General features: G+C 46.6%; 1 protein-coding gene across 11 annotated transcripts in view; it reads right to left on the bottom strand.

The window, feature by feature from the left end:
* The window catches only part of LOC142476822 (phosphoribosyl pyrophosphate synthase-associated protein 2-like), a 43,350-nt gene extending 34,116 nt beyond the window's left edge, over window positions 1-9,234 (bottom strand). For 10 of the 11 annotated variants that reach the window (XM_075581970.1, XM_075581972.1, XM_075581974.1 and 7 more), the window contains exons 1-6: window positions 9,200-9,234; window positions 7,664-7,777; window positions 5,438-5,490; window positions 3,786-3,852; window positions 2,522-2,694; window positions 880-995 (exon numbers count right to left, since the gene is read on the bottom strand). In XM_075581970.1, coding sequence (XP_075438085.1) covers window positions 880-995; window positions 2,522-2,694; window positions 3,786-3,852; window positions 5,438-5,490; window positions 7,664-7,777; window positions 9,200-9,219 — 543 coding nt within the window. In that variant the 5' untranslated portion in view covers window positions 9,220-9,234. Of the gene's footprint in view, window positions 1-879; window positions 996-2,521; window positions 2,756-3,785; window positions 3,853-5,437; window positions 5,491-7,663; window positions 7,778-9,199 lie in introns of those variants that run through there. The other variant, XM_075581980.1, reaches the window with a different exon arrangement.
* Window positions 9,235-12,556: the final 3,322 nt, after the last annotated feature.

Genomic DNA, 12,556 nt, shown 5'->3' with positions numbered 1-12,556 from the left:
GCGGCCCTCTCTACAAGGACCAAACACAACTTATTAAAGCGGCACTCTCTACAAGGACCAAACAACTTATTAAAGCGGCACTCTCTACAAGGACCAAACAACTTATTAAAGCGGCACTCTCTACAAATACCAAACACAACTTATTAAAGCGGCACTCTCTACAAGGACCAAACACAACTTATTAAAGCGGCACTCTCTACAAGGACCAAACACAACTTATTAAAGCGGCACTCTCTACAAGGACCAAACACAACTTATTAAAGCGGCCCTCTCTACAAGGACCAAACAACTTATTAAAGCGGCCCTCTCTACAAGGACCAAACACAGCTTATTAAAGCGGCCCTCTCTACAAGGACCAAACACAGCTTATTAAAGCGGCCCTCTCCACAAGGACCACACACAACTTATTAAAGCGGCACTCTCTACAAGGACCAAACACAACTTATTAAAGCGGCACTCTCCACAAGGACCAAACACAACTTATTAAAGCGACATGATTAATAGGTCTCATCTGTGTAATTGATACAAAATCTGACACCTATTAAGTATTTATTTTCAAATGAAAGTGAGACTTGAGGAGGGCTTGGAGCTACCCTGGCAGCTCCCTACCGTGTGATGTCACCGTGTGATGTCACTGTGTGATGAGCAAGCACATGTACAGCCAGAGCCCCCTCTCCTCCATCTTTATTGGCTCTGTGATAAGGACAGGGTGGGATAAGGGGAAAGAAAACACTTGATGGACCATCGCTCCCCTATTCAGAGGCCCATAAGAAACTCAACCTGTAACTCATTTCCCAAAAATGGAAAGTAGCCAAACGTTTGCTTTTTAGCATGGTTAGATTTCCTTAGGCTGTTCCCTACGTGTTGTAACAGACTCACCTCTTCCTGAATGTACTGGAGGAGGAACGGTGATGCTCGGAGATTGTCCACTGGAATATTAAAGAATCCCTGAATTTCTTTCTGATGCAGGTCCATGGTGATGAAGTGCGTTAACCCTTTGTGACAAGGAAACACAAAACCGACACAATCAGAACTACAGGCGGACAAGGGAGAGAAGCACAGACTATGAAGAACCAATGTCCTTTTCGCCAAGAGTTTGGAGCTTTGCCTGGAGACTGTTTGGTTAAACCAGATCTATAAATTGCACAAATAGAGGCAGCCAGGTTTGCACAGAGAATACACTTACTAAACAAACAGATACTAATGGATTTCCCCTTCAAAGACAGCACGAAGGAAAATCCCCTGAACGTCAGGTTGAAATCCCTCCAACGATAATGGGAAAGTGAATGCAAGGGCATTTAAAAAGGGTTGTTTTTATTTTGACACACAGGCCGCCACCACGGAACAGCAGCAACATCGGGCTCTCCTCAAACATACCTGCCTCCTACAGTAAGCTGCATAAGTGCTTCAAGCAGTGCCAGATAGTGTGATGTATTGACACCCATACAATGTCACCCATGTCAATCCCTAAATGTAATCGGAAGAGCTCTATGTGCAGTGATGCTACGAGAACCACAAAATAAGAAAGAAAACAACACATAGCACTTATAAAATAAACACACATTTCTCCGTCATCACATCCCTTTTTCGGTCTCACTAGTTAGGAAACCCCCTGCCTTGCAAACACAATGACCGCACATCACACTAGTCCTGGCCCCACTAATCCTTTCACTGTAGGTAGGGGCACCTCTAACTATTTAACCTTTAACCTTGCTCACATTGTTGACAAAATCCGACACCAGTGGCAGTCATCTGTAATCAATTTGTACATTTCAGCCAACTGTACAATGCTTCAGCCGCTCAGACACGGAGACGCCTCCTTCCGAATGATCACTAACACTAATCAAAATGGGACATTTGTCCACCTTCGCCGCAGCCGTTTCGCCGCCAGCCACTTGTAAGCTAAGTTTTATTACTAGTTTGGATAGGAGGTTAATTTGAGGGGTTTTAGCGGTTAGGGTGTTTACTTACCTTAGCAGAGGGGGAGGGTGAAATGGCAGCGGCCAAATGTCCTAGACCTTGTTATGTGCTGGTTACATTAACCCACGCAGGACCTGCTTATTTTATTCTAAGGCTATTTAATAACGTCTCTTGGCTTAAAAAAAAACTAATGCAAAAACCAATAAAAAAAAAAAAAAAACACAGCACCAGATTTATATTTGAAAATAAAATCCCATTTCATCTATTTTTTCTTTGATAGGTTCGCCAAATGTTTTCGCATCGGTATTGTTCCATTGGTGCAGCCAGCACAATGTCATACACAGACCCCTGTACAGATGTAGCCAACGGTATTCCAACCCGCGAATGCAGACGGGAAAGCCCCGCCCGCCTTCTCCCCCGTGCGGCGGATTCAAAGCCGCGTCTCCCGCCGGTGCGCCGTGTATGTCCCGCTGCAGCGCAATGCGGGTTGCGACAACGTTGGCTGCATCTGCATTTGACCTCTGGGTTGGGATTTCATTCTCGGCAGCGGAAACCGCTTTTTCAGTCTGCGTCCAGGTCACTGCGAACGCTTCTGCCTTACCAGCTTTGCACATCATTGAGGCCAACAACTTGGACACAATGGAGCCTCTCTTCCTCATCTTGCACTGCTTGCTGTAGGGGAAGTAGGGGATCACGCCGCTGATGGTCTTGGCACAAGACGTCCTGCACGCGTAGACCATGATTAGGAGTTCCATGATTGTGGTGTTCACATCCCTGGAAACACGGGAGAAACCCAACTGGAACGCTGTATCTCTCTTTCCCAAATCACATTGTGCTACGTACACAATGACACAATAAGTGTGCTACTTGCACAGCTGTTGCATATAGCAATAGTAAAGGCATTGCTATAACAAATACATGAATCGATGCGCATTGTTTGACCAACTTATTTGAACCACTTTGCAGAGGTATGCTATTTATTGATGGCCTATTTCCCCTTAAATAAGCACATAAGGACCTTGACATGTACATAGGGATATTGGAGTAATGCCGTGACATGTACACAATGGAGGAACAGAATGGATGTCGGGATATGAGAAATAGAAGGATCTACAGATCTAACTTTCTGGGAAGGTGGAGCCGGGAGAACGCAAGGTACACAATCAGTGCTGTCCCATTGACAAGATGCACAAGCCCATAATAGAGGTGGCGCGGACAAATACCGCAAGCTCACCGAAATATGCCCCGGGACAGAGAGAAAGGAACACGGATATTTAGGAAGCAGGGAATGGAGAGAAGACAGGAGCGATTGTAATGCAGGAAGTAGGAGTATAGGTAGGCTACTGGCTCATTGTCAATATCTCTATCAATTACACTGCAAGCCAGGGCCAACTCCAGTCCTCAAGGGCCACCAACAGGTCAGGTTTTCAGGATCTCTCTGCTTCATCACCGGTGCCTCAATCAGTCCCTGCTTCAGCACAAGTGGCTCAGAGTTGATTGAGCCACCTGTGCTGAAGCTGGGATATTCTGAAAAACATGACCTGTTGGGGGAGATGGGGGGGGGGGGGCTTGAGGACTGGAGTTGAGCACCAAAGATGCTAAAATGAGTGGCCTCTAAACTATTTAACCCTTTTGCTGCCACAGCCTGCAATGCATTGCTGGTCCGCCTGGCAGCAAAAATGGTTAATCCTGCCCAAGTATACTGGTGATAAGAGGCTAGAAAAATGTTGACTGAAATCTTACAAAAACAAAAGCAAATGAAAGCACTCGGTCCAAGGCGCCGTTGCTAGGTACGTGCAGGATGGGGGGCTGTTTACACCAAACACGGAGACGTGAGCCGGACTGCACATGAAGCGATTACTCACTTGGAAACCGTCTGGATGATGAAGACGTCCTTCCCTCGCACGGATTCCTGGATCTGAACGCGTTTTTCTGAGAAGAAAATGGACTGTTAGACTCATTCAGCTGAACCGTTAACGCTTTCTTCTCTCCCGTGCGGCGTTATAGAATCGGGAGGTGTCAGGCGACTAGAATGGCAATATACAAGACTAAATAAGATCACAAAATAGCGATTACTAAACAGATCGAACAGTAACAACACTTGGAATGAATAAGACAAAGTGCCAGTATAAAGTATTACACACACACACACACACACACACACACACACACACACACACACACACACACACACACACACACACACACACACACACACACACACACACACACACACACACACACGCAGTATAAAGTACCAAACACACACACACACACATATAAAATAGTATGCACACAGCAGTATAAAGTACTATACACAGACACATACCAGTATAAAACTATTATACACACACACACACACCAGTATAAAGTACTATACACACACACACACACCTGTATAAAGTACTATGCACAGACCCACAGCAGTATAAAGACACACACACTATACACAGACACACCAGTATAAAGTACTATACACAAAGACACAGACCAGAGTTGTTTTCTTAGTACTAGTAAGAAGTGGAGGAGAAAGCTGCTATACTGACAGTTATTTATTAGCAAAGTGATATTATTAAAACGTGTTTACCTAGATTCAAAGTGACAAACCGACGAGAGGTTACACAAAGTGTTAATATCGGCTGTGTAATTGATACAAGGGAGCAGCATTAGGCTCTCCTCACTGGCAGCAATCACGCAGAATAAAGACAGCGCGAGAGAAATGAGCACCGCAGGCAGAACTGCCCACTAACAGGCCAAGGTCACAAACTATATCATGGCTCTGCTGTTATAGGAAACAGCATGTGCTTCACAAAGCAGCTCCCAGGCAGCAAGAGAAACATCATAGCCCGGATTCATATTATTACAAAGTGCACTTATTATGGAAGTCAGCCATCAGCTTTCTTATACAAGTTAATATGGCAGTCACCGTAACACAGGAGTGGCCATCGCCAGTCCTCAAAGGGCCACCAACAGGTCTGGTTTCAAGCAAATCCCTGCTTCAGCACAGGTGGCTCAAAGACAAGCTACCTGTGCTGAAGCAGGGATATCCTTAAAGCCCGGCCTCTTGGTGGCCCTGGAGGACTGGCAACGGCCACTCCTGCACAGAAAGCATTTCATTTTAACGTATCCCTTTATGCTTTGCATGAAGTCCTAGCGCGCGGAGAAGGGGTTAAATCAGCAGGGTTTAGAAGGCAAGCAGAGATTTCCAACATCCATAAAAGATGAAGGCTACAGACAACTGCCATCATTACACAGACCAAGGCGTATTAATGGGAAGCACATACTAACACGCTGTGTATACCATATACAACAGTATAGTGAAAAAAGGGGGGATATTTCTACCAAAACATTCAAAAGCAACAAGAGAAATGGGCCTGGCGTGATGTGACGCGTACGCAGGGGGAGGATCCCCTGGCAATGGGCGGCCTGGTAGTTCATTCCTCATTACATAATAGGTCACAGACATCTCTCGGTATGGACATGCAAAAGAAAATCCCTCCACGGAAAACGCTCTCACCTCTGTTTGTCTCTTGATACACCAGCACTTTACCAAGCTCAACCCCCAGCCGCCTGTCAAAGGAAGGAAAGGAAATTCAGCGCACTAGCCAAGACAAGCGACAACATACCGCCCCACACATCAGTAACGCAATGTAGTAAATGGGCGCCCGTTATTTAGGATCTCGGTGCAGGGAGCACTTTATGGGGCAGGTTTCCCGGGGTGTGCCCACACTGCAATTACGATCATTCTCTCCAAGAATATGCAGTTTAAACTCCCGCAGAATGACAAAATGTACCGCCACCAACGCAAACGCAGTGCCTACTGGGAGAAATTACATGGCTTAATTACACAAATTAAGTCAATTCTCACTGAGGTCCAGGCTTACAGTTTCTCTTTCTGAATGATGCTTCCGAACCCAGGTGAGCGCAAACTTTTGGAGTTGCGCGCCCCTGTCAGCTCCCCAAGCCCCCCTTACTTTATTACCGGATCAAATGACGCCGTAGCATCAAATGGACCCGTTGCCATGGCGACTGGCGGCAAATGACGCCGCGGCACAAGGCTTCTGAATCCCTGCAAGTAGGTACAGAGGCCTCACGCGATCCCCAAGGCATTTAAATGAAATGCTTTGGAGAAGAGCGTGGGGACTCTGCAACTGCCGTGCGCCCTCAAAAACAAAGCCCACGCCCCCCCCCCCCCCCCTGTTTGCGCACCCCTGTCCTAACCTGTTGATTTATAAGAATTGTACAAGAATGAGAGATTTAGGAGTAGGTGTGCGAGTTAAAGCTGCAGACCAAGCAATATCCTACACGTGTCTTTTTTTATTTTATTTTAATTAATCAGTTCTGTGCTATGAGAAAATACTTGTAGCAGTTTTTTTAAACTACTCAATGACATTTTTAATGTATTATAATGCAACAAGCCTTTTTTTGTTGAGTCAATACTCCTCTGCAGCCATTTAGTGAACCCCGAGCCGAATCTTTGCTGATCGATTGACAACTTAGCTAATTACTTATCATTGTGTGGGTTGTATTGATGCACTTATTAACAGGGGATGGGGGGGGGGGGGGCGGCAGCTTGGACAGCAGCTTTAAAAACTCTGCAGTCAATGATTTAATATTTCGACTAATATTATCAGTGTTTATTCTTCACTATCAGGCAACATAAAGCGAAATTCATTAAGGGATGGATGTCACTGAAGGCGTAGTCAAAATACAGTAAGTGGTATAGTTTTTATTCATATTTTTAATTGAGAGCAGGGCAAATTAACCCTTTTTATGATCCCGTTATTATTATTGTACAGTACCTTATAGGTACTCTTATAGCAGGACCCTCTCCTGCAGTCTGGTCTACACTATCCAACTGTGTGCCCCAATCCCGGAGACACGCACACAATGGGACAAGGACAAGGACACACACACAATGGGACAAGGACACACACACACACACACACACACACACAATGGGACAAGGACACACACAATGGGACAAGGACACACAGACACACACAATGGGACAAGGACACACAGACACACACAATGGGACAAGGACACACAGACACACACAATGGGACAAGGACACACAGACACACACAATGGGACAAGGACACACAGACACACACAATGGGACAAGGACACACACAATGGGACAAGGACACACAGACACACACAATGGGACAAGGACACACAGACACAGACACACACAATGGGACAAGGACACACAGACACACACAATGGGACAGGGACACACACAATGGGACAAGGACACACAGACACACACAATGGGACAAGGACACACAGACACACACAATGGGACAAGGACACACAGACACACACAATGGGACAAGGACACACAGACACACACAATGGGACAAGGAAACACAGACACACACAATGGGAAAGGAGACACAGACACACACAATGGGACAAGGACACACAGACACACACAATGGGACAAGGACACACAGACACACACAATGGGACAAGGACACACATACACACACAATGGGACAAGGAAACACACACACACAATGGGACAAGGAAACACAGACACACACAATGGGAAAGGAGACACAGACACACACAATGGGACAAGGACACACAGACACACACAATGGGACAAGGACACACAGACACACACAATGGGACAAGGACACACAGACACACAGTGAGACACAATGGGACAAGGACACACATACACAATGGGACAAGGAGACACAGTGACACACACACCGCCCGGATAACTCACCCAGTATGGGCTGTGGGGGGCCCCCTTGTCAGACGGATTCTCGGCCCCGGGCCCGGGTTACCCGCGGGTGAGCGCCCGTCTCTCCCACACTGAAAATGGCGGCACCGCAAATGCCTGGGGAGCGCAGAACACATCGATCAAAGCTTAGTCCGCCCCGTGTGTGACGTCACCAGACACACGGGCGGTCAATGGCAGGCATAGAAATGGAGCGAGCGCATCGATCCCCACTGACAGGAGAGCATCAGATGTCCATAGAGACCAGCCCATCTAATACAGGGACCAGCCCATCTAATACAGGGACCAGCCCATCTAATACAGGGACCAGCCCATCTAATACAGGGACCAGCCCATCTAATACAGGGACCAGCCCATCTAATACAAAGAGCAGGGACCAGCCCATCTAATACAAAGAGCGGGGACCAGCCCATCTGATACAAAGAGCGGGGACCAGCCCATCTGATACAAGGAGGGGTGCCCAACCCATCTAATACAAGGAGGGGGCCCAGTCCATCTGATACAAGGAGGGGTGCCCAACCCATCTAATACAGGGAGGGGGTACAAGCCCATCTAATACAAGGAGGGGGGATCAGCCCATCAAATACAAGGAGGGGTGACCAGCCCATCTAATACAAGGAGGGGTGCCCAACCCATCTAATACAAGGAGGGGTGCCCAACCCATCTAATACAAGGAGGGGTGACCAGCCCATCTGATACAAGGAGCGGGGACCAGCCCATCTGATACAAGGAACCGGGACCAGCCCATCTAATACAAGGAGCGGGGAGCAGCCCATCTAATACAAGGAGCGGGGAGCAGCCCACCTGATACAAGGAGGGGTGCCCAACCCATCTAATACAAGGAGGGGTGACCAGCCCATCTGATAAAAGGAGGGGTGCCCAACCCATCTAATACAAGGAGGGGTGCCCAACCCATCTAATACAAGGAGGGGTGCCCAGCCCATCTAATACAAGGAGGGGTGACCAGTCCATCTGATACAAGGAGCCGGGACCAGCCCATCTGATACAAGGAGCCGGGACCAGCCCATCTGATACAAGGAGGGGTGACCAGCCCATCTGATACAAGGAGGGGTGCCCAACCCATCTAATACAAGGAGGGGTGACCAGCCCATCTGATACAAGGAGGGGTGCCCAACCCATCTAATACAAGGAGGGGTGCCCAGCCCATCTAATACAAGGAGGGGTGCCCAGCCCATCTAATACAAGGAGGGGGGGATCAGCCCATCTGATAGAAGGAGGGGTGACCAGTCCATCTGATACAAGGAGGGGGGACCAGCCCATCTAATACAAGGAGGGGGGACCAGCCCATCTAAAACAAGGATGGGGGACTAGCCCTTCCTAAACAATGACATACAGAGTGATAAGCCGTACTTAAACAGGGACAGGCAGAGTGACCAGGGGAAAGTGTCCAACCACCATACCCAGACAGGGAGTGTGACCAGCCATACCTAATTAGCGATAAACTAAGTGACCAATCACACTTAAACTGGTACAGGTAAAGCCATGTATGTGCTACCTCACCCATATTTAGTGCAGACCATTACTTTATCACCATTGTATCACTGCGTCCCGCGGCGAGCCCCCAGATATTGGGTAGCTGAGCCCCGGCTGGGGAGAGAGGAGCAGCCCGCTGTGAAATGGACCCTGTGTCCGGTTTTGATGTCTCTGCGTAATCAGAGCGTCCGCCACTGTAATGAGCCTGGACATAGAGACTCGTTGGGCTCTGCTCGGATTCAGCGCTCGGCTGCGAGTATCTTCCATTCACCTGAAAGTGAGCTTAATATATCCGGGTCAGGGCCGACTTCCATGGGTGCAGATCCGCAAAGAGAGTATATATTTCTTAACACACAAACACTATATATATATGTATATATATATAGCAACTGGAAATATTTCTGTATGCTCATTTGCATGTCTAAGACATGCAAATGAGCCTACAGTCATATTTCCATTTGCTATTATAGTATATGCTTTACTGGGGAGGGTTATATATAAGTATATGTGTGTGTGTGTATAGTCAGATATATATATATATGTTTGTATATACACACACATATATATACAAAATACAATGATGCCTGGTGCACTCCAAAAGCAAAAAATGGTATATAAGGGCTATTTATAGGGTGCCAGCAGAAAGACTTGGATCCCAAACCAGTCCAAAGCAATACAGAAAAGAGAAAAATCTGCAGCACTCACCAAGATGATGTCAAAAATTGTATTTATTCACACCGTGTGAAGTAACCGAACACAGCTTCGCTTTCTTCACATGGTGTGAATAAATACCTTTTATGACAACATTATCTTGGTGAGTGCTGTAGATTTTTGTTTTATATATATATAAATATAGAGAGGTAATACCGGTATACACATACATGTCCCGAGAGGTAATACCGGTATACACATACAAGTCCAGAGAGGTAATACAGGTATACACATACACGCTCAGAGAGGTAATACCGGTATACACATACACGCCCAGAGAGGTAATACCGTTATACACATACACGCCCAGAGAGGTAATACCGGTATACACATACGCGCCCAGAGAGGTAATACCGGTATACAGATACACGCCCAGAGAGGTAATACCGGTATACACATACACGCCCAGAAAGGTAATACCGGTATACACATACACGTCCGGAGAGGTAATACCGGTATACACATACACGCCCAGAGAGATAATACCGGTATGCACATACATGTCCGGAGAGGTAATACCGGTATACACATACCGGTATACACATACACGCCCAGACAGGTAATACCGGTATACACATACACGCCCAGAGAGGTAATACCGGTATACACATACACGCCCAGAGAGGTAATACCGGTATACACATACACGCCCAGAGAGGTAATACCGGTATACACATACACGCCCAGAGAGGTAATACCGGTATACACATACACGTCCGGAGAGGTAATACCGGTATACACATACACGTCCGGAGAGGTAATACCGGTATACACATACACGTCCGGAGAGGTAATACCGGTATACACATACACGTCCGGAGAGGTAATACCGGTATACACATACACGTCCGGAGAGGTAATACCGGTATACACATACACGTCCGGAAAGGTAATACCGGTATACACATACACGTCCAGAGAGGTAATACCGGTATACACATACATGTCCGGAGAGGTAATACCGGTATACACATACATGTCCAGAGAGGTAATACCGGTATACACATACATGTCCAGAGAGGTAATACCGGTATACACATACATGCCCAGAGAGGTAATACCGGTATACACATACATGTCCAGAGAGGTAATACCGGTATACACATACATGCCCAGAGAGGTAATACCGGTATACACATACATGTCCAGAGAGTTAATACCGGTATACACATACATGTCCAGAGAGGTAATACCGGTATACACATACATGTCCAGAGAGGTAATACCGGTATACACATACATGTCCAGAGAGGTAATACCGGTATACACATACATGTCCAGAGAGGTAATACCGGTATACACATACATGTCCAGAGAGGTAATACCGGTATACACATACATGTCCAGAGAGGTAATACCAGTATACACATACATGCCCAGAGAGATAATACCGATATACACATACACACCCAGAGAGGTAATACCGGTATACACATACACGCCCAGAGAGGTAATACTGGTATACACATACACGCCCAGAGAGGTAATACCGGTATACACATACACGCCCAGAGAGGTAATACCGGTATACACATACACGTCCAGAGAGGTAATACCGCTATACACATACACGCCCAGAGAGGTAATACCGCTATACACATACATGTCCAGAGAGGTAATACCGGTATACACATACATGTCCAGAGAGGTAATACCAGTATACACATACATGCCCAGAGAGATAATACCGGTATACACATACAGAGAGGTAATACCGCTATACACATACATGTCCAGAGAGGTAATACCGGTATACACATACACGTCCAGAGAGGTAATACCGGTATCCACATACAGAGAGGTAATACCGCTCTACACATACATGTCCAGAGAGGTAATACCGATATACACATACACGCCCAGAGAGGTAATACCGGTATACACATACATGTCCAGAGAGGTAATACCGATATACACATACACGCCCAGAGAGGTAATACCGGTATACACATACATGTCCAGAGAGGTAATACCGATATACACATACACGCCCACAGAAATAATACCGATATACACATACACGTCCAGAGAGGTAATACCGGTATCCACATACAGAGAGGTAATACCGGTATACACATACACACACAGAGAGGTAATACCGGTATACACATACATGTCCAGAGAGGTAATACCGGTATACACATACACGCCCAGAGAGGTAATACCGGTATACACATACACGTCCAGAGAGGTAATACCGCTATACACATACACGCCCAGAGAGGTAATACCGCTATACACATACATGCCCAGAGAGGTAATACCGGTATACACATACACGCCCAGAGAGCTAATATCGGTATACACATACACACCCAGAGAGGTAATACCGGTATACACATACACACCTAGAGAGGTAATACCGGTATACACATACATGTCCCGAGAGGTAATACCGGTATACACATACACGCCCAGAGAGGTAATACTGGTATACACATACACACCTAGAGAGGTAATACCGGTATACACATACACACCCAGAGAGGTAATACCGGTATACACATACACGCCCAGAGAGGTAATACCGGTATACACATACACGTCCAGAGAGGTAATACCGCTATACACATACACGCCCAGAGAGGTAATACCGGTATGCACATACATGTCCAGAGAGCTAATACCGGTATACACATACATGTCCAGAGAGCTAATACCGGTATACACATA

This window comes from Ascaphus truei, unplaced genomic scaffold (assembly GCF_040206685.1).
Source record: "Ascaphus truei isolate aAscTru1 unplaced genomic scaffold, aAscTru1.hap1 HAP1_SCAFFOLD_1746, whole genome shotgun sequence".
NCBI lineage: Eukaryota > Metazoa > Chordata > Amphibia > Anura > Ascaphidae > Ascaphus > Ascaphus truei.
The sequence above is the reverse complement of the archived record's forward strand: the minus strand, read 5'-3'. Positions and strand labels throughout refer to the sequence as shown.